The sequence below is a fragment of the Moschus berezovskii genome, chromosome 11 (assembly GCF_049115385.1).
Source record: "Moschus berezovskii isolate FMDL1 chromosome 11, NW_MosBer_1.0, whole genome shotgun sequence".
Taxonomy (NCBI): domain Eukaryota; kingdom Metazoa; phylum Chordata; class Mammalia; order Artiodactyla; family Moschidae; genus Moschus; species Moschus berezovskii.
In genome coordinates this window covers 70642499-70665529 of record NC_142470.1, presented here as the reverse complement: position 1 = coordinate 70665529, position 23031 = coordinate 70642499, and the positions used below count along the sequence as shown (strand labels likewise).

Below are 23031 nucleotides of genomic sequence, written 5' to 3'. Positions count from 1 at the left end.
GAGAATTCCCATTTATCCCTGTAACAGCACTGTGGCCGTGGTTGGGCCCCTGAGGCGGGGGTATTGGGGTTGGTAGTAGAATTTGTAATAACACAGTCATATACATAATTCCATTTTTTTGATGTCCGTTAAACAGTACCACCAGTACTGTCATTGCTGCTGTGTGTTTACTATGTCATTTAATATTAGGCATCAGTTTTCTAACATGTAAATGAGGTGGTTAGATAAAGTGATGTTCTCTCATATCACGTTGTATGAATTTCTAGGAGAAGCTCAAAGCTTATAGTTTATGGTGACACATAATAGAAATAAATTTGTTCATTCAGGGACTTCCCTGGTGGTCCAGTGGCTAAGACTCCGTGCTCCCAATTCAGGTGGCCTGGGTTCAATCCCTGGTCAGGGAACTAGATCCCACATGCTCCATCTAAGACCTGGCACAGCCAAATAAGTAAATAAACATTTTTTAAGAAATTGTTCATTCAGAAGCCTAAGGGAGGTATTCATCCAGCTCCAGTGAAATTCTAAAATTACAAAGTTTAAACATTAGAAAGTAGGAAGAACCCACCCTTTGTTGGGCATCTATCATCTCATTCAGTCTTCTCAACAATCTGTAGAGTATCGTCCCCCTTTAGTGTCTGGGGGAACGGAGTCTCAGATGTTAAGTGCTGAGGCCAAGGTCACACACGTGTTATGAAGCATTGCTGACGTTCCAAACCAGCTCCGATGGACTCCCGAGACCTACTCTTGGCACGGAGGACCTGTGTTACCTTCTGCTTACCTTCGCCCAGTAGGTTTTTAGGGATCAATGGCTTAGACAGCTGACTGGGGTTTTCCTTTTCTTTCTCAGAGACCTCTGAGAAGGTGCTGATGTGGAGGAGCAGCTGAGACGGTCCAAAATGACGACCACAGTGGCCACCGACTACGACAATATTGAGATCCAGCAGCAGTACAGCGATGTCAACAACCGCTGGGACGTGGACGACTGGGACAACGAGAACAGCTCCGCGCGGCTCTTTGAGCGGTCGCGCATCAAGGCTCTGGCAGGTAGGTCTCCCTCCCGCCCCATCATCGAGGCCTGGGATGCCTTACAGATCCCTCTGAAATCAGTCACTCTGTTGCCCTTGCACGGTAGACTCCTATCTACTTGAGCATGTCCTACGAGAGCAAGCTGACCATTTCAGAAGATGGCCAGTCCCCTATTTGGAGAATGGTCGGTCTCAAGGCCAGAGTGATTCAGAGCACAGGGTGTGTGTATAGCCATTCAGAAAGAGTTGCCCTGTGTTTGTCAGATTGTTTTATTTTTAGCACATCTTACGTTTCAGAATATTGAAGTGTACTATACCTTAGACATAAAAATACAGTTGACGCTGAAACGACGTGGGAGTTAGGGACACTGACCTGCTGTCCATTCGAAAATCCACATATAACTTTTGACTCCCCCAGAACTTAACTTCTAATAGCTCACTGTCAGAACTTAATACTAATAGCCCACTGTTGACCTGAAACCTTATCGATAATATAAACAGTTGATGAATACATATTCTGTAAGTTAAATATATTCTATATTCTTGCCATAAAGTAAGCCAGAGAAAAGAAGAAACTGTTAATAAGAAAATCATAAGGAAATACATTTACTGTGTATCTGTATATTTATTGAAAAAAATTGGCGTGTAAGTATACCTGCACAGTTGAAACTCATGTTGTGTGAGGCGGGGGTCCCCAACCTCTGGGCCATGGACTGGTACTTCCTGTCAGATCAGCAGCAGCTCTGGATTAGAAATAAAGTGCACAACAAATATACTGCACTTGAATCATCCCCAAACTGTTCCCCCTACTCCTGGTCCATGGAAACATAGTCTTCCACGAAAGTGGTCCCTGGTGCCAACAAGGTTGGGGACCGCTGGTGTTCAATAGAACACAAATAAACATGTTTACTTAACAGACTGTGATATATGAATTAGCCAGACGTGTTACGGTACTTACTTTGAGTGGCTAAGGTTAGTTTGTATCACATGCAGAAGTTTATGATCTGAAGAGCAGTAGCTTAATCTGGTGAGGGCACATTTAATACAGGTAAGTCTGCCATTGATCAAGATAACAGGCATGTGTCCCCTCCGACGTGACTTCTCACTCCCTTGTTGCTGTTCAGTTCTTAAAGCACACTTTTACCAGGGCCCTAGGTGAGCAGGGAGTGTTCCGTCCTGAGACGGCCCTGAAGATCAGGAAGGGGTCAAAGTGAAAAGTCAGCAGTACTGAATACGTTTAAACTATGTGGAGTTTATTCAGAATCTTGCCTCTGTACTTTGAGATTTCAAATAAAATGATTTCTGAGTGAGAAAATCAGGTTTATGTATTTTTTCCTACTATCTTTCATTATGACCTATAAATTGAAGTCACAGCTTAAAAAGGTAAGTTTACTGTTAATTGTGAAGATGGCTCACTTTTTTGTTACCTTTACAGTATAATATGATTAAGAGGCATATACTTCTTAGAGGAGGAACTTAATCCAGAATGGTTTAAATGACAAAGAGAAGTGACAGAGTAGTAGACAAATTTTCACCTTTAAGCTAGACTTGCTCCTGAGCTTAAATGGTATGACCAGGATCCATTTTCTGTCTCTGTACATTTTGGCTTTGCTTGCTGGTGTAGACTCCATTCTCAGGTAGGCTTTTGGGTCCTGGAGTCCCAGGATGGCTGCCCCAGGTTCCGGATCTGTCTGAAAGGACATCCAGCAGAGAAGTGCACCTCTGATTGCCCAGTGCTGTGCTTCCACCGAGGCCCTGGGATCAGTCTCACCTGCTTGATTGATTATGCTCGTTTCACATGCCTCTCTCAGAACCTTTCTCCACTGGAGTCACAAGAGGTTATGCTGGTTGATGTCAGCTAATCAGGGTGCATCTTGGAGTGCAGGGAATGGGGAGTGATGGGGTTGATGAGGGGTCAGTCCCACCCAGACAGCTTAGCTATAAAGTGTGGAATATAATGGGAAAAGAGGAAGAGGGAAATGGATGTTGGGGATGAAGCAACTGAATGCTGTGGGAAAATTTTCAGTTGCCCTTAGGAGAGTTTGTTTCTTGAGTGATGGTGACTTAAAGATCTTTCTTGAACTTACCTGATTTGAGGGTACAAATAAATGATTAACCAGATAGTCACTCTAGAATTGGAGCGTTATTTTCTAGCTTATTCACTAACATGGAACCTTGTGGAAACCATGATCCTGTCTTGTGCCGGTGGATTGATTTGTACTTCAATCTCTTACCTCATTTTCTTGAGTTTTTATTTGAGCCTTTAGACCAGTGTGATACTATAGTGACCAGTCATCTTTGATCACCAGTCAGATGCTTTCTGGTTCCAGACTGCTGTGTACAGCTGACCCTTGAACAATGGGGATTTTTAACTGTGTAGAGAATTGGTGTCCCTCACCCCTGTGTTGTTCAAGGGTCAACTGTAGTATTTCCTTTTACTTGCAGAATTTTATTTGCTGATTGCAGAGCAGATCCTTGTTCTTTGTTTCTGTAGTTCCAGAGGAGGTCCCCAGCTATTCCTAGGATTAATCACTTGTCCTTACACTTCCTAAGATGGCTTTCCTTCTGTGTTATCCAGGTCCTTGAACAAATGATAATGGTAGTAAGCATGCTTACTGTGTGTCAGGCACTGTTCATGGCATATTTTAACAGTTAATCCCATAGCAGTTGTGGGGGAGGTTATTATTACCTGCAGGGTAAGCCCATGGTGTTGCAGAGAGTCAGAGATGACTGAGCGACTGAACTGATTGAACTGACAGGTGAGGAAACTGAGGCACAGACAGATTAAGTAGCTTGCCAAGGTCACACTGCTGACAAGTGGCTGAAGGCAGACCAGCTCTGAAGTGTATAGTCTAATAAGTAGCTTGCCAAGGTCACACTGCTGACAAGTGGCTGAAGGCAGACCAGCTCTGAAGTGTATAGCCTACTATTTTTTTATATTCGGTAAAATGCAAAATGATTCAGAGCTCATGGGTGAGAGGAATGATAATGGGTAATTTAGACGTGTTAGAAAGATCTTTAGAAGGCTCAGGAATGCATCCTGTGGCTTGAAGAAGCCATGAATAACTGTGAGGAGTTATTGAAAAGAAAACATACTGCCTCCAGGATATATAACGTGAAAAGAAAAAGAGAAATTGCTTTTAGTGAATCCAGAAGATGCCAGGAAAACCATCTGTTTATTGAGGAAACTATCTTGCTTGTTTTCTGACTTCTCAGGTCTGTGTGACAGAACCATCTCTGAGCTCTCTAAAAAGCCTAACATGCTAATGGCAGGAGTAACAGTCCAGTCCAGCAGTGTCTAGAACCGTGGTTCTGGAATTTGAGTGGGCTTCAGAATCTTGTGGAGATCTTGTCAAAGCACAGATTATGGGCCCACTCCCAGAGTTTCTGATTCAGTAAGTCCAGGATGGTACTTGATGGTTTACGTTCCTGACAGTTTCCCATGTGACGCTGTTGCGGCTGGTCTGGGGAATCATGTGTTGAGACTGGTGTAGAGGACTGATGGTCATCTGGTCTACTTTGTCGGGTGTCTGAGGCCATTTCATCTAGAAACAGAACAAGTGAACAAATAAACCAGAAGGAAACTCACGGAGATCAGATTAGTGGTTACCGTAGGGAAAGGGGGGTGAGAGTAGGTAATGGGGGTGGAGGGTGTCGACTGGTGAATGGATGGTGACTGGAATTGTGCTGGCAATCCCTTTGTAGTGTATATAGATGAGGAATTCTATTGCTGTGAGCCTGAAGCTTACATGCTTTTTTAAAAAATCCTTTTACTCTTTTAAGGTAAACATTTTCTTTTTACAAGTGATGGGTGTTTATGGTTTAGGTTATATTTTGTAGAATCAACACAAATTAAGGCAGGTAGAAAAAGTAATCTTTTTAAAAGTGTAACATTTAGCTTGATAAAGTAATTAGAATTAATATCTTTATATCAGCACTCATAAACAGTGAATTTTAAAAAATTAAAAAAAAATTTTTTTTTTAAATAGGAGGCTGTGTACCAAAATACCTCATGTTTCTTTCTGAGTGATTTTTTTCATATCTGTATTTGTACTTTTTCCTGAAATAAATCTGAACAATTTGGTAATTAGGGAAAAAGCATAAAAACATCTTAATATCTAATATCACATCCCAAAGTTTTGATGAATTCCCCCGCCCCAATATAATGGCACAGAGAAGTAGTAGGAGAAAGCTGGAGCTGTCACTCATTAGCATTTATGAGATAAAGTTTTGCAGGAGAGCCTTTCTGCAAAGCTGTGGGAATGAAAAAAGAAACTGACCTTGAGTTTATGTGGTTGTGGAGAATCAAGGAAGCTGAGGAAATGAGGTGAAAGCACCTAATTGTACCTTTTACATTACATGGATAGAGTAAATAACACTTATTTAGTAACTGTATATATCAACTAGATTCCCTTTAAACATAAGTTTCCATTGGAGTGACCAAGAATTTCTTGCTGAAATCCCTGCCTTCATCATAGGCCCCTTCAGGATGGACCCTCCTCCAGGAGGTGATTGAGGTCCCCCAACCCCCACTCCCACCCCCAGGCCCTGTGGTTGTATGGGTCTTTTAATTTGTAATCTCCAGGAGAGAAGGAAATGTCCTAGTGCACTAAATGAGCTCTCTAGTGCTAATTAAAATTAGTGGGGATGTTTTGAAAGTATTGCCTAAAAAAACTCTGCAGTTACAGATAAAAAATTCAGGCGGAGGTTTTCTCCAGAAGAAAAGATCCAGTTACTATACAACAAGAGTTAGAGCAGAACTTGCCTCTACTTTCTGCCCGTTGATTGCAAATTTCAAGCTATTATTAACGTTACATACTTATATGATTCAGTATACTTCAAGTCTATCTGCAAATGGATAGACCTGCACAGATGGGGGAAACTTATTTTGAAACTGTAGAAGAGGAGATTTTCCTGGTGGGCCAGCAGTTGACTCTGAGCTCCCAGTGTAGGGGTCCTGGGTTCAATCCCTGGCCAGGGAACTAGATCCCACATGTGTGTGTTAAGTCATTTCAGTTGTGTCCAACTCTTTGCGACACTATGGACCCCAGCCTGCCAGGCTTCTCTATCCAAAGGATTCTCCAGGCCGGAAGACTGGAGTAGGTTGCTATGCCCTCCTCCAGGGGATCTTCCCAACTCGAGGGCTGAACTCCTGTGTCTCCTGAACTGGTAGGCAGATTTTTTTTACCACTAGCGCCACCTAGGAAGCCCAGATCACATATATCATAGCTAAAGATCCTGCATGCTGAAACAGGCCCAATGCAGCCAAATAAATTAATTAATTAAAAGCAAAAAAATCAAAAAGAAAAACAGTAACTCCTGTTTTTTTTTTTTTAAGGTGAAAGTTTTTTTAATTTACTTTTTTTTTGAGAGAGATGTCTTATTGTTTTTTCTACCAGTAATAATGAGTTTTTTAATTAGATGGTTTAGATACTGGCTTCATATTTTTTAAAATCTCCTGTACTATAGTGGTTTTACATAGAATTCTACTTCCCAGAATATGCCTGTTAATTTACAATCCATCTCTCCTGCCAGGATGAATACACAAACAAACAAATATATATAAAATATTTTACTTCCTTCTAGTGAAAGTATGGCGCCAGCTTGCTATTGAATATGCAAAGAGATCTATAAAACATGGTCTGGAATGATCCAATTAGGAAGATAAAAGCCTGTTTATTTGTATGCCAGTGCCAAGAAAGTAGTGCAGGCAACTAGCGCTCTAGTAATTTAGAGGGAAAGATTGATTGCGAGAGGGAAAAAAACCAAAACCATTTTTAAGAGTCTGAGTTGAGTAATATAAAACCCATTAGAACTTGGAGAGAGACTGAGTCTTGAACCTTGGCGCAGCTGCTTCCATTTCCACTGCAACAAAAGAGGAGAGGCTGGGCTGCAGGGCTCTGAGGATGCCTTTCATGAAAATAGAAAGCACTTTCAGACTTCGAAGATGGTACAGCACCTTGAGCTTGGACTCATTCCTTGAAAATTAAGCTAGAGCTTTTCTTATGCTCATGCTCACCGCCCTGTTCAGATGGAACATTTTTATGCCCCAAGGGAAAGGCTTCTTGCATGATGGAGTGGTGGGCTTCTCTGGTAGCTCAGCTGGTAAAGAAACTACCTGCAGTGCAGGAGACATGGGTTTAATCCCTGGGTCAGGAAGATCCCCTGGAGAAGGAAATGACAACCCACTCCAGTATTCTTGCCTGGAGAACCCCATGGACAGAGGAACCTGGCAAGCTGCAGTCCATGGGATTGCAAGAGTCAGACAGGACTTAGTGACTAAATCACCAATCTCTGTTCTCATCTACTCTTGAGGCTGTTTGCCTAAATTATGCATTATTTGGGATTATTTCTGAGAACGGCATGGTCCCTAGTGCCCAGTAAATACACCACCTATTGTTTGTGAAATCTGACTCTGGAAGAACATTTCATATCAAAGGGGTTTATTATGCAAAGCTATTGAGAGAAAGTCTGTTTAGGTCATCACATGCAGTCCTAGATTATATCCTCAATTTATTTTCTGTATCCATAAAGCTTCAGTAGTGTCCCAGCCATAGGACTACAGGAATCTTTTCTTTCTCTTTTAGGTACAGGTTCCTCAGATTTCCTTGCCCTCTCTTTCTCCTTGCTGCTGTAGATGACCCCCTCCTGACTTTTGATATCAGCTTGGATTCCTACTCCTATTCCTTACAGTCTTCAAATTCTCTCTCATCTCAGCAGTGGCTGAAACTCCATAGTAGCTGAGATGAATGATCCTGCCTGGGAGCACCAGCCTCTCCTTTATCAAATCTCTTAACCACACACCATTCCTCTTCCTAACCCAGCCCCGATTCCTGCCCCTCAGTCACTTTCAAGTTTCATTCCTTTGGCAGAGAACTTCTCGATCCTCATTCCCTTATCATCTCTTGCTGCATACCCGGTGGCTCAGACGGTCAAGAATCTGCCTGCAATGCAGGAGACCTGGGTTTGAACACTGGGTCAGGAAGATCCCCTGGAGAAGGGAATGGCACCCCACTCCAGTATTCTTGCTTGGAGAATGCCATGGATGGAGGAGCCTGGCGGGCTACAGCCTATAGGGTCGCAAACAGTAGGACACAACTGAGTGACTACATTTTAGCCCTTTTCTTAACTTCTCACCCAACAAGAAAATTTTCTTTAAGTCAGTCTCTTATTTTTGAGGAACTCTGATCACCATTTCTAGGGGAAAATTCCTTATATTTTATAGTTGATTTATGATTTAACTTAGGGAATGTGACCTGTCTTTTGTTGGAGACTACCTTGGTAAGCAAAAGAGGAGAACATTATTATTTTTATCCAGTCTTCTGCTTTTTCTACTACCTAGGTAAAGAAAATCCCATGGATGGAGGAGCCTGGTAGGCTGCAGTCCGTGGGGTCGCTAAGGGTCGGACACGACTGAGCGACTTCACTTTCACTTTTCACTTTCCACTTTCACACATTGGAGAAGGAAATGGCAACCCACTCCAGTGTTCTTGCCTGGAGAATCCCAGGGACGGGGGAGCCTGGTGGGCTTCCATCTATGGGGTCACACTGAGTCGGACACGACTGAAGTGACTTAGCAGCAGCAGCAGCAGGTAAGCAAAAGAGGGCAACATCATGATTTTTATCCAGTCTTCTGCTTTTTCTACTCTCTCTGCCTATGTACACCCACTACCCGCAGCTCTCTGTCTGTCTGCTAAGTATCAGCTTTACTGAGATATTACTTCAGTTCAGTCCCTCAGTCGTGTCCGACTCTTTGCGACCCCATTGGCTGCAGCATGCCAGGCTTCCCTGTCCATCACCAACTCCTGGAGCTTACTCAAACTCATGTCTGTCTAGTCTGTGATGCCATCCAACCATCTCATCTTCTCTTGTCCCCTTCTCCTCCTGCCTTCAATCTTTCCCAGCAGCAGGGTCTTTTCCGTTGAGTCAGTTCATCAGGTGGCCAAAGTATTGGAGTTTCAGCTTCAGCATCAGTCCTTCCAATGAACATTCAGGACTGATTTCCTTTAGGATTCACTGGTTGGATCTCCTTGGAGTCTAAGGAGATATTACTTACATATTGTAAAATATACCCCTGTAAAGTATACAATTCAGTGGTTTTTAATATACTCACAGTTCAGTTCAGTTTAGTCGCTCAGTCATGTCTGACTCTTTGCAACCCCATGAATCACAGCATGCTAGGCCTCACTGTCCATCACCAACTCCTGCAATTCACTCAGACTTGTGTCCATCGAGTCAGTGATGCCATCCAGCCATCTCATTCACTGTCGTCCCCTTCTCCTCCCGCCCCCAATCCCTCCCAGCATCAGTCTTTTCCAGTGAGTCAACTCGTCGCATGAGGTGTCCAAAGTATTGGAGTTTCAGCTTCAGCATCAGTCCTTCCAATGAACACCCAGGACTGATCTCCTTTAGAATGGACTGGTTGGATCTCCTTGCAGTCCAAGGGACTCTCAAGAGTCTTCTCCAGCACCACAGGTCAAAAGCATCAATTCTTTGGCGCCCAGCTTTCTTCACAGTCCTACTCTCACATCCATACATGACCACTGGAAAAACCATAGCCTTGACTAGACAGACCTCGGTTGGCAAAGTAATGTCTCTGCTTTTTAATATACTATCTAGGTTAGTCATAACTTTCCAAGGAGTAAGCGTCTTTTAATTTCATGACTGCAATCAGCATCTGCAGTGATTTTGGAGCCCAAAAAAGTAAAGTCTGACACTGTTTCCACTGTTTCCCCATCTATTTCCCATGAAGTGATGGGACCAGATGCGGTGATCTTTGTTTTCTGAATGTTGACCTTCAAGCCAGCCTTTTCACTCTCCTCTTTCACTTTCATCAAGAGGCTTTTTAGTTCCTCATTTTCTGCCATAAGGGTGGTGTCATCTGCATATCTGAGGTTATTGATATTTTTCCCAGCAATCTTGATTCCAGCTTGTGCTTCTTCCAGTCCAGCGTTCCTCATGATGTACTCTGCATATAAGTTAAATAAGCAGGGTGACAATATACAGCCTTGACGTACTCCTTTTCCTATTTGGAACCAGTCTGTTGTTCCATGTACATTTCTGTCTGTTGCTTCCTGACCTGCATACAGGTTCCTCAAGAGGCAGGTCAGGTGGTCTGGTATTCCCATCTCTTTCAGAATTTTCCACAGTTTATTGTGATCCACATAGTTAGAGACTTTGGCATAGTCCATGAAGCAGAAATAGATGTTTTTCTGGAACTCTCTTGCTTTCTCCATGATCCAGCGGATGTTGGCAATTTGATCTCTGGTGCCTCTGCCTTTTCTCAAACCTTCTTGAACATCTGAAAGTTCACGGTTCAAGTATTGCTGAAGCCTGGTTTGGAGAGTTTTGAGCATGACTTTACTAGCGTGTGAGATGAGTACAATTGTGCGGTAGTTTGAGCATTCTTTGGCATTGCCTTTAATCTCAGAGCATTTTTATCACCCCCCAAAGAAGTCACATACACATTATCAGTCACTTCCCATTTTCATTCCTCCCCATTTCCAGGCCGCCACTAATTTAGTTTCTGATTATGGATCTGTCTAGTCTGGACATTTCAACTAAATTGAATCCTATAATATGTGGCTATTTGTGACCAATTTCTTTTACTTAGCAAAATATTTTCAGGGTTCATTCTTGCTGTTGCATGTGTCAGTACCTCATTTCTCCTTCTGTTCTCTTCTGTAAGTAATAGTAGTAGATTAGTGGGAAAGAACAGAAAAAAATTCTGTAAAAGTTGCCAACACCATAGTACTGTGATTTTATTTGGCAGTTGCCTTGGAGCAGATGGCAGATCCCTCGTAGGCATCTGATAGGATAGCACTGTGGAGTTAAGTACTTCTTCATTTACTTGGATGTGATCACCAGAAAAACCTACTGGTGGGTGTTTGGTCATCTTGTATGGTCATCTTTGTTCCCTCTGTTGAATTCACTTATACCGTTCAACTCTTTAGCCAGTTTTTCTCCAAAATGGACCCATGAGCAAGTAAAGAAGAAAATATAAGAAAGTAAGAAGATAATATATCATTTATATGCAAGGCATTTATAAAGTCCTGTCCACTTTAAAAACATGTCTCACAATGAAAACAAACTAAAAATATCACAAAGTCAGTTCTACAATGAAATTCAGATAGCTGAGGTTTTTTATTTAACTACCATTTTCAGCAGTACTGTTCAGTTTAGTATTCTAATTTGTAGAGAAAACTGATCTGGGGAGTTGTTTCTTAAATTACAGTTTTGATGTTTGACACCAAGCTGATTTACGATGGCTTTGGTTATTAAACTGTGTATCTGTCATGAGTTTTGACATGATCACATTCAATATAGTAATCCAGTGGGAGGGTTCTGGGTACCAGGGTAACAAGCATTTGGTTTATGCCTGGTGATGGGAAAGAATTCTGCGTTCAGAATTATTCTGGCTTTGCCCTTTCTGGTTGTCAGAAACAGGAATTCACTTAAGTATCTAAAAAAAAAAAAGGTAGAGTGTGGTAAAATAGGGGGACAGGTTACTGCAAAGCTTCCAGCTTGGGAGACCCAGAAATTCGTTAGTGACAGGCTGTGGTAGGGCTGGGGGTGATCTTCGTCTCTCAGGTGGGGTGGCTGCCTCACTGGCGGAGCCCCTTGTATCGTGCTGGTGCCTGCTCACCGTATGTCAGCTCTCACGTGGCCTTGGTGTGTTGCAGTTCCAATTCTACCTCCTGCCGGTCTTTTCTGTTCTGACCTCATTGCTAAATGACTCGATATCCTGGCTTCTCTAGCCCACATCTCTGCGAGGTTGAGTATGGAGATGGGGCTCCAGTTGGCCCAGAGAATCTTTTTATACCAGATCATGACCAAGTGATTACTTACAGATGACTACCTTTAGGAGTGGTATCCAGAACATTGGTGAAGAGTAGGAAGCTATATGGATAAAACACACCTGCCCCATCCATCCAGGGCGTAGAAAGAATTCAGCTGGCAGCTGGAGGCCGTGGTTGGCCTTTCTCATGCAGAATTGTGGTGTGGTGGGGGAAGGCACTTTATGTTAGGACTTTGGGGGAAAGATACTGGTGTGTTTTATGTGACCAAGGGAAGAGCCAAACAGCCAATCAGAAGAGAAGGCAAGGTGCAGACAGGTCCCAGAACAGTAGTAAGTAAGGCTTTCTATCCCTCAGTCTCTTGATTTTAGCTTCTATTTCTGTTCCTGCAGGTGGTCTTGGAGGTAGCAGGGAATATGGCTGCCATGTGCCCCTGAAATTTGCTGTTCACCTCTTGCCTCATTTTTCTAGCTTCAGCTTGAAACATTGGTGGCTGTCTGATAAGGAGGCTGTAATTTACTAGACTTTGGTCCAGGGGAAACTCCTGAATGGGTGAACTGTGCTGTGGGGGAGCAGAGGGATGTAAAAACGTGGTAGCTCTCCCTGGAACCACATGGCGCTCTTCCTAAAAAGGGGGTGGGTGCTGGGCAGATGGCAGTGCATAACAGTAGATGCTCATGGCCTGTTTTTGGGTAAATTGATGTTCTTGATTCAGAGATGAAACTATTTTATAAAATGGCACGGTGACTTTCACCATTGACTAACTGCTTCTTTAAAACAAAGCAACCAGTAACCTTATAGCTTCCTTTTTGTTAGTTGCTTAGTCATGTCTGACTCTTTGCAACCCCATGTACTGTAGCCCACCAGGCTCCTGTGTCCATGGGATTTTCCAGGCAAGAATACTGGAGTGGGTAGCCATTCTCTTCTCCAGGGAATCTTCCTGACCCAGGGATCAAACCCAGGTCTCCTGCATTGCAGGTAGATTCCTTACTGTCTGAGCCACCAGGGAAGGCTCAACAGCTTCCTTTAATACCTTTGAAAAAATATAGAGAAATGAACATTAGTGTGTCAGTCTTTAGAGTGTGCCTTATTAGAGTTAGCTGTTCAGTTTCTACCTAAGTTAACTTGTGAATTTGCTTGGTGATTTACTGACTTGGAAACAGTCTAGACCATTGTTTCTTTTGGGGCCTCGCCGACCAGAAGAGTGTGACAGGTGCCTGGTAATAGCTTGTCACTCCAGATTTCTTAGCAGTATAGTGACATAAGTACATTAGCATGTTCCTTACCAATATGTTTTCTATTTTTGGGAAATAGGCTACTGTCTTATATAGCCTATTTCCCAAAAATAGAAAACATATTGGTAAGGAACATGCTAATGTACTTATGTCACTATACTGCTAAGAAATCTGGAGTGACAAGCTATTACCAGGCTTCCCTGGTGGCTCAGAGGTTAAAGCGTCTGCCTCCAATGTGGGAGACCCAGGTTCGATCCCTGGGTCTGGAAGATCCCCTGGAGAAGGAAACGGTAACCCACTCCAGTATTCTTGCCTGGAGAATCCCAGGGACGGACAAGCCTGGTAGGCTACAGTCCACGGGGTCGCATAGAGTCGGACACGACTGAGCAACGGAACGGAATGGAACGGAAGACAGTCAGTACATGGGACTGTTATAATATAAAGGTGTCACAGTTTCCCAAAACCTGAATCTTAGTCTCCATTTTCTGATTGATAAACATACCCATTTTCCACAATTCTGATTTCAGATTATCATTATTTAATATTCAAGGGAAGTTTTTATCTCTTTTCTGTAGACCTGTGAATTTTCAGAACCCTAAGGTAGTGATCGGAGAAGGCAATGGCAAGCCACTCCAGTACTCTTGCCTAGAAAATCCCATGGATGGAGGAGCCTGGTAGGCTGCAGTCCGTGGGGTCGCTAAGGGTCGGACACGACTGAGCGACTTCACTTTCACTTTTCACTTTCACACATTGGAGAAGGAAATGACAACCCACTCCAGTGTTCTTGCCTGGAGAATCCCAGGGATGGGGGAGCCTGGTGGGCTTCCGTCTATGGGGTCACACAGAGTCGGACACGACTGAAGTGACTTAGCAGCAGTAGCAGCAGCAAGGTAGTGATGTGTTACTGGATGAGGCTGATAAAAATTTTGCCACACACGTTTAAATTTCTTCAGAGTCCTTTGATTTTTTGAACATGTATGTGAAATGGCTTTATTAGCCACATGACTGTGTCTGTAGGCATTGTAAGAAACAGATGGCTGAAGTCAGGAAGCTGCTGGGCCATTTGCCAGGTCCCCAGGCACTCCCTGCATTGCACATTACCATTTGGATCACCTCTTAAGTCTTCAAGAATCCCAAGCTCTCACCACTGCTCCAGCCTGAGTCTTATTAATTTTGTGTGTGTGCTCACGGTGGATGTATCTGTGCTTTGTCTCTCTGGCTGATTGCTAAAAAGTCTTCAAAGACAGTAACAGTGCGTCATGTTTTTTCAACATTATTTGCACAAGTCAGAATGTGATCATGTGTTAATACTTCTACTTGTTGGGCTGAAGAAGCGGTTCATGGTCAGAACTACTAAATGTCACTTCATTGGGGAGAATTTTTACCTAATTTCTGTAATACCCATTGAAAAAATAGTTCTATGTATTTCAGACTTTTAGCTTAAAATATATTATAAAATATTAATATTTCATTATATATCATACATTACAATGCATGCACTGTAAAAAAAAGAAAATCCAAACTCTATGGAAGTAGACAGTGAATGTTCCCCTGCCCCAAGCCTGTCTCTATTCCTAAAGATAATTCCTTTTGAAAGTTTGATGTATGTCTTGATGACTGTTTTATACAGTCCATTTCCTCAAAACAGATTCCATGTTGGTGAGGAACATGCTGATGTCGTGCTTAATGTCACCATACTGGGAAAAAATCTGCAATGGCACTCTTTTAGGGGCACCTGTCACACTCTAATAAAAGTTTGAAATATTTTCCATGTAAATTATTGTGAACAGTAGAAGGACCAGTTGCTTGTTAGAATCAGGAGTTTAGTCTTGCCCCACCAAAAAGTATTGCTTTTGACTTCTGTTCTTGCAGGATCTGATCTCCCTTACTGCATTGTTAAGACAGTGAGGCTTCTGGGGGTTTGGGGCATTGTTTGGAAGCTGGTACAGACCATCATACGGTGGATCAGACATTCTTCCACGATGCCGTCAGTGTGGCCCCTGCCTCCTCTCGTGCTGCACAGGTCTACCTCTAGATTTTTTTTATGTTTATTTGTTTTTTGGCCAGAAGAGCTAAAGCTGAAGATTTCTTGTTTTGTCTGCTCCTCCTTCAGGTCACTGCAGTGTTTCTGGACCTCTTCCCTCTTTGCCTCTCTCTCTTCCATGTTTCTGGGATACTATAGATGCTTAATGGGGGGCATCTCTAAAGATGCAGGCACTCCTGGATGGGCCTGAAGTTTTTCTGTGTTCTCCTGTGTGTCACTGTTAACCTCAAATGGGTGTCAGCAACTGGCATTTGATCATTTAATGGTTCATCACAAATTGGTATTTCAGCCACAGTTTTCCTCCTGGAATACTGAATCCTGACTTTAAGGACATAGGGAATTTGGCAAATGTGGTGAACATGCATTACAGAGAAGGGAATGCCCTCACTGTAGTGTATGGCTCCTAGATCACCTCCCATTTTGCTGTGGTGGCTCAGATGGGAAAGCATCTGCCCACAATGTGGGAAACCCGGGTTCAATCCCTGGGTCAGGAAGATCCCCTGGAGAAGGAACCCACTTCAGTATTCTTGCCTGGAAAATCCCACAGATGGAGGACCCTGGTAGTCTATAGTCCATGGGGTTAAAAAGAGACACAACTGAGCGACTTTACTTTTGCTGCAACAGCCAAGGACCACTCCTCTGTCCCTCAGACTAGGCTCCAAGTGGACTCGAGTGCTGTTGTCATGATGTTTCTTTTCACTGTTGTGTAATTTAAGCCTTTTTTCCTGTGGTTAGCAACAACAGAAACAATCTAGTAACTTTCTAAATCCACAGGGCTAGCGGCCTGTCATTTAGCCAGCTTGGCCCCACCCCGGTCAATTTTACCTTTCCTCTAGCCAGTATGTGGGTTTGATAGTTCCATGGATTGATAGTCCCAAAGCTGTGTTATATACTGATGTTGGAGAAATAAGATTGGAGATGAAATCTGTTACCCTCTGTGTGACTCTGCAATGAAGATAGAGACTTTTGTTTCTGGAACGGGTCACTCTGCAGAGGATCAGCGTATGCCTCCCTCATTTGTCCTGGGCCCACCATCCCTGGAACTGCCTCCAAGCATACGAGGGAAAGCCCATGTTCGTAGGATGCTTGTAAATAATGGAGAAGTATTTAAGACTGCCTTGAGAAATACAGGATGGCAAGGAGGCCACGCTGGAGGAGGCACTTGATACTAATTTGAAACCCCAAACCCCTGGCACTGAATTAACAGGTGTGCTTGTGCCTTCTTTGTGCATTTAATCAGCCATAATCTTCAGGTGTGCCCACATGTAGGCTTGTTTTTTTTTTTCTTTTTAACTCTTTCACATTCAGGGAGCCATTGTAATTGGCACACTCAACACCATTATTATCTGAACTCAGTTTTATTACGAAGTGTGTAGTTTCTATGTTTTTAAAACCGAATGGTGGACCTTAGAGTAATGACATTGATCTAACCTATAACTGACTTAAGATTTTGAAATAAAAAATTTGAGGGAAATAATCAGTAAGAAATGAATTTTTGTAGCAGTACTGTATGCACATAAATTTATGTCCAGATCTTCAGTGAGGTTATGTCCTAATAAACGCATCAGCAAGTTGAAAATGTCAAAAGTCAAAAATGCATTTAATACACCTAACCTGCCGAGCACCATAGCTTAGCCTGCTGCTGCTGCTGCTAAGTTGCTTCAGTCGTCTCTGACTCTGTGCGACCCCATAGACGGCAGTCCACCATGCTCCCCCATCCCTGGGATTATCCAGACAAGAACACTGGAGTGGGTTGCCATTTCCTTCTCCAATGCATGAAAGTGAAAAGTGAAAGTGAAGTCGCTCAGTCGTGTCTGACTCTTAGCGACCCCATGGACTGCAGCCTATCAGGTTCCTCTGTCCATGGGATTTTTCAGGCAAGAGTACTAGAGTGGGGTGCCATTGCCTTCTCCATAGCTTAGCCTGCTGCTGCTGCTGCTGCTAAGTCACTTCAGTCGTGTCCGACTCTGTGTGACCCCATAGACGGAAGCCCACCAGGCTCCCCCGTCCCTGGGATTCTCCAGGCAAGAACACTGGAGTGGGTTGCCATTTCCTTCTCCAATGTGTGAAAGTGGAAAGTGAAAAGTGAAAGTGAAGTCGCTCAGTCGTGTCCGACCCTTAGCGACCCCACGGACTGCAGCCTACCAGGCTCCTCCATCCATGGGATTTTCTAGGCAATAGTACTGGAGTGGCTTGCCATTGCCTTCTCCGATAGCTTAGCCTAGCCTATCTTAAATGTGCTCAGAACCACTTAATATTAGTCTGAATCTAATAAAGCCCATTTTATAATAAAGTGTTGTCTATGTCATGTAATGTATGGTGTATGCTATACTAAAAGTGAAAACAAGAAGGACTGTAAGTGTATTTACCCTCTTGGTTATTTACCCTCTTGATCACCTGGCTGACTGGAGCTACTGCTCAGCATCATGAGACAGTATCATAATGCAGACTGTTATTCTGGGAAACAGATTGAAGTATGGTTTCTACCGAATGCATATTGCTTTTGCAAAATCAAGTTGAACCATCCTAAGGGACTATATATGGGTATATGTGTGTGCATCCACCCACACTTGAATTTTGCGGAGTAGTGTTTACATGTATTTCACGTGTTGCTCTGATATTTTCAGTTCCTCTTTTTTAATGCTAGTATTGATATCCTAGTTAGAGTTTATAACAAACAAGTGTTGGAAGATCTTGTGGTTTATTTGAAAGTACGTCTGCTTGGTCTCTGTTTTGAAGCTTTATGAATCACGATGATTAGAGTGATTATTTCATGTTTTGTTTCATTCACTCATTAGTGAATGAATGAATGAAATAGTTATTGAGCATCCATTATGTGCCAGGCGCTGAGAATAGCATTAGAAATAACAGTAGATCCTTCAACAATGTGGGGGTTAGTGATGCCGACTCTCCATGCAGTAGAAAATCCTGGTGTTACTTTACAGTCAGCCTTCTGTATCGTGGTTCCTCTGTGTGTGTGGTTTTGCATCTGCTGGATTCAGCCAACCATGAATCATGTAGCACTGTAGCATCTACTGTTGAAAGAAATCCACGTATAAGTGGACCTGCACAAATCAGACCCATGTTGTTCAAGGGTCAACTGTATAGAGATAGATGATGAAGTGGAAACAAGCCTGTGGGCAGCATAAAAGATTTTCTGTAGTTCTCATAGAGGAGAGACAGTGTCAGTAGATGTAACAGAGTTTCAGGGTGAGCAGGTGGTGCCCTGAATGGCACGATGGTGCCCAGCTCCCTCGGGGAGCCACCAGAAGTGAGAAGGAGCTCGAGCGAGAGCCATAAGAGTAAATGAGGAGGGCCTCGAATGTCATGCCAAGGAGTTCAGTTCTTCGTACTTCAAACTAGTGGTCAGTTCAGCAGAGTTTTTATTTTTAAGTAGAATCATATTTGTTATTTCAGTATGTAAAATGGCAAGCCTGGAGCCACTCTGCATGAAACAGAATGGCCTCACCTGGTTTTTTTTAGCCCCAGGGATCCTGAACCTTCTAGTGACTTAACCTGAGAACACTGGTAGATGGGACTTGAGCCCTCCTGGGGGTGCCATGGAGGAAGGCCAAGGAGAACAGCTAGATGGAGGGACGCATTTAAGGAGACTATCCTGTTTGTCTGGAGATGAGGAGGAGGCCCTGAACCTGGGGCGATGGCCAAGGGTTTGAGAAAGCAAGAACTTAAACGGAATCTCTAGGCCTTGCTCTCCAGCGGACTGTTCGGGGGGTGGGAAAGGGCAGCTGGAGAAGTGGGAGCTTGGTTCTGGTTATATGAAGCCTCGTGCTAAGTTGTTTGCCCTGGGTGCCAGAAGTTGGGGTATCTTCAGAGTTGTGTGGGGTATTTTGGTCACAAATACTCAAGGCAGGTCACTGTTAATTTTTATTTGTTTTTGTTCTATCCCATGGTCTCCAGTCTTCAGGACTATAGTATGTTTTCCTTAGCTTGCATTTGCCTATATTCTCCCTGGCTTTGGGGAGCCATATGGACCCCGGGCTCTCTCATCTGCTTCCCCACACACCCATGTGCAGGTCCTCCTAGGCCCTGAGCACTTGGCTGTTCCTAGGTTTGAATTCAGGCATCCAGGATGGTCCATCTCAGTTCTGATGCTGAGAAAGGAGAGTGACTTTTGAGGCCTGGAGTCTGGGATTAAATGCCTGTTCTGCCGCTTACCAGCTGTAAGGTAGTGGGAAAAGTTACTTCTATATGATGAGAACCATAATATCCTCCCTGTGGGACTGTTGAGAGAACTTTAACATGGAAGGTGCCGAGCTCAGCATCTGTACATGGTAGGCATGCGGTGGGGGCTGCTAATTATAACACTGCATTAGGAAGAAGGGCATGGCAACCCACTCCAGTATTCTTGCCTGGAGAATTCCATGGACAGAGGAGTCTGGGGATCTACAGTTCGTGGGGTTGCAAAGAGTCGGACGCAACTGAGCAAGTAAGACACACACACATTTGGAAGATCAGTCTTGTGAAGAGGGGGATCCTGTCTTCTCCTGCAAGGAGGCCTTCCATATTGAGAAATGATACATGAATGCACGGTGGGTAGATCAGAAGTCAGATGGAAAAGCAGGAATATGGTTATATGTCTGATGATCTAAAGATGGGGCTGACCTGTGGCCTTTTGTGCTGTGGTGTTCACAGGGCATTTGTGACTCCAGGCCTTCTCCTGGGAGTGGTGGTGGAGGTGGAGGAGGGCATTGGAAAAGCCTCATTTTTTTTAATTAAAAAAAAACTCTTTAAGATGTTCTTCACATTTGTGTCTCTTGCTGCATTTCCCTATTTTGGGGTTTTTGCACTCAGTGCACATTACATGATCAGAACCCTAAAGGTTTATTGAGAGAATGATTTAGGGAAGGTGTGTCATAAAAAATATTTTAAATCTTTTCTTGGAGTGGAGGTTGAGAAAAAAATTTTTTTCTCTGCAAATAGCCAAGATTGAAGGGAGCGGGAGGGATGGAGATGTAAGTGGGAGACTCATGTTCCTCAGAGGGAGACAGACAAGCTTAGCATAGAACATCCAAGTCGAGGGACTTCCCTGGCCATCCGGGGGTTAAGACTCTGCCTTCCAATGCAGGGGGCATGGGTTCAATCCCTGGTTAGGGAACTAAGGTCCCACATGCTGTGGGGCACAGCCGGAAAAAAAAAAAAATAACATCAAAGTCAAGTTGCCTGCACTTGCTGGGAGAGGGTTGGTCCTCTGTGGGGGTTATTAGCTTTAGGGCCCTGTTCCCTCTTGTTGAGACAGCTGTAGTTTGGTATCAGGGGATAGTAAAGAAGAAATATTGCTAGATTTTCAGGGGGATTATTTGTAATACTTAAAATTTGTGTATCACTTTCATCTTGGGCAAGATTATAAAAATATTACTATAATATTAAGAGCAGTCTTCAGTAGGGGGCATTAGCCTCTGTTTCACAGATTTCAGTCTGAGATTTTCTGAATTAGGTTGTTATTTGCCCAGCCTGCCTGCTTTAGTGGTGGTATAAATCAGGGGCCCTGCGTTCCAGGGCAGTAATTGAAAGCCTCTGACGCCTATCTGTGACCCAGCTTCTCTGACTCCCTTGGAAATTGTCCTCCTTCCCATAAGTATTTGTTGACCTCCAAACACCTTTTAATTCATTGTACCTCTCCCTGTGATTACCCCATGTTAGAGAATTATGAGTAAGACTTTGAGATACCTTGAGTAAACTTTGAAGATTAGAACTGCTGGAGGAACAGATATTAGAACAAAGCTTTTAGATTTTTTTTTTTAAAGTAATGAATACTCATTTGTGACATCAGTGATGATTAAGCTGACTTTAAAATGTTTCCTGATAGAGTCAAACGTCACCTGTGTTTAATAGGAAAGCTGAATAAAAAAATCATATTTTATAGCGTTCTTTCTTTTGATTGTCAAGCACAAGAGAAGTGTGACCAGTTTTAAAAGGGAGCCCTAAGTGACCTATTTTTTTTTTTAAAAAAAAGGTCAAACATTTGTGTTAAGTAGTATACTAAACGGTATGATGGTATAAATTACCTTATAAGGTATGGAGGTATAAAATATATCCTAGATATGACTTTTGGTAGGTTGTCGAAACAACTTGGAAAACATCTTTTGAAAAGCGGTAAGTTTTATTTAAGGAAGGATGAAATTAAATTAGTAAAGGTATCCTAGGATCCTGCAAAGTGACAGATACTAACTGGGCACTTTATTTAAAGACCTTCTGTCCCACTGCTCTTCTACTGTTATAGAAAAGCCAGACATTAAAGATGGACTTTAAAGTCTAGGGAAAATTTTTTTAGGTCCCTAAGCTGTTTATGGCATTGACGAAAGTGCTGCTGTCAATACTGTTACTGCAGTCCGGAGATTGGGATGCTGCTGGGCTTGGCTAGTTGAGACTTTAGAGAAATCATCTAACCTCTCTCAGCTTCACTGTCCTCATTTGAAAAACAAGGAGGTGGACTGGTTAGATATACTAAGGTCCATAGGCCTCCATAGGCATGTGGTGCTGGAGAAGACTCTTGAGAGTCCCTTGGAGATCAAACCAGTCAATCCTAAAGGAAACCAACCCTGAATATTCATTGGAAGAACTGATGCTGTAGCTGAAGCTCCAATACTTTGGCCATCTAAGGTGGCCAGAGCCAAAATGTGAAGAGCCAGCTCATTGGAAAAGACCCTGATGCTGGGAAAGATTGAGGGCAGGAGGAGAAGGGGGCGACAGAGGATGAGATGGTTGGATGCCATCACCGACTCAATGGACATGGGTTTGAGCAATCTCTCAGAGATAGTGAGAGACAGGGAAGCCTGGTGTGCTGCAGTCCATGGGGTCACAAAGAGTCGGACACAATTTATTGACTAAACAACAGGCCTCCAAGAGAGTGTGTGGGCTCCTGAGGAGTTAGCAGACTGCCTTCCTGTGGTTGCCAGGGTGAGTTAGGGCCTCTTTTCCCAGTGGTTTGTGTGTTCACAGTGAGATGTAGACTGTGTATGGTGATGATAGCAACCTTTGTCCTTCTCCAGGAAATATTAAATGCCATGTGACTCTGACTCAAGTCCTAGTCTCTTGTTAATTTTTTGTAAACTTTTTATGTTTGATGAGTCAGAAATGCAGTCTCTTATAGAGTGTTAACAAGACTTTGAGTATAATCACTTCAAATTACAGGCTCTTCTTCTATGTAATGATTTTTGCCATTTGCTCTTCCATAATCTTACATAGGCAGGATGGAGGACCCTTTGATCAGTCAGAGGTGTGATCCATTGCTTCATGGGCTCTTTTTACACGAAAATTATTCTTGACAGAAAACTATGGATGTACCCACACTAAGAGGGTATCAGTGAGTCTGAATATTTCAGGAGAGTTGATGATGGAGCATCACAAAACCTTAGGAGTATGGAAAGCATTTCTGTTTAATATCTACCAAGGTGATCCTGTGCACCTAATGGGCCTGCTCATGGAGATACTCACCCATACCTATTCCCACACCCAGATTGTGTAGGTGTGTGCATGCCTGCTTAATTGTGATGTGTTGCCACTGATTCTTCCTAACGTACCAAAAACTGCTATTACAAATTTGTGATTTGGGGATTCGACCTCAAAGAGGCTGACTGAAAAAATAATTTTTGAACAATTTCATGAAAGTTGGGCATGTCGATATCAGAAGGCCTGACATTAGGGGTAATTGGGGTAAATGGAAGTGACTCTGGAGCACTGTGTACACAGACAGGAGGCTTGGAGGCAATTTGGAGTCAATAAGTAGTTTATTGGGACTTCTGTTGTAAAAATGGGAGTTGGCAGAATTCCCATTCAGTTTTTTCTTTTTTTCCTTCTTAAGGGTTAAAGAGAGGACATGAAGGAATCAGTGTGTTGGTTGATAGCATTTGAGAACGTTTTGTTCAAATTTAGAGTCATAGGCACGAAACTTGGCCTTAGATCTGCTTTTA

At 43.1% G+C, this 23031-nt stretch overlaps 1 protein-coding gene across 3 annotated transcripts in view; it reads left to right on the top strand.

Moving 5' to 3' along the window:
* Nucleotides 1-23031, top strand: part of SPTBN1 (spectrin beta, non-erythrocytic 1) — a 214008-nt gene that overhangs the window by 66180 nt on the left and 124797 nt on the right. For all 3 annotated transcript variants that reach the window (XM_088841465.1, XM_088841466.1, XM_088841469.1), the window contains exon 2: nucleotides 848-1044. In XM_088841465.1, the coding sequence (XP_088697591.1) occupies nucleotides 897-1044 (148 nt within the window). In that variant the 5' untranslated portion in view covers nucleotides 848-896. The remainder of the gene's footprint in view (nucleotides 1-847; nucleotides 1045-23031) is intronic.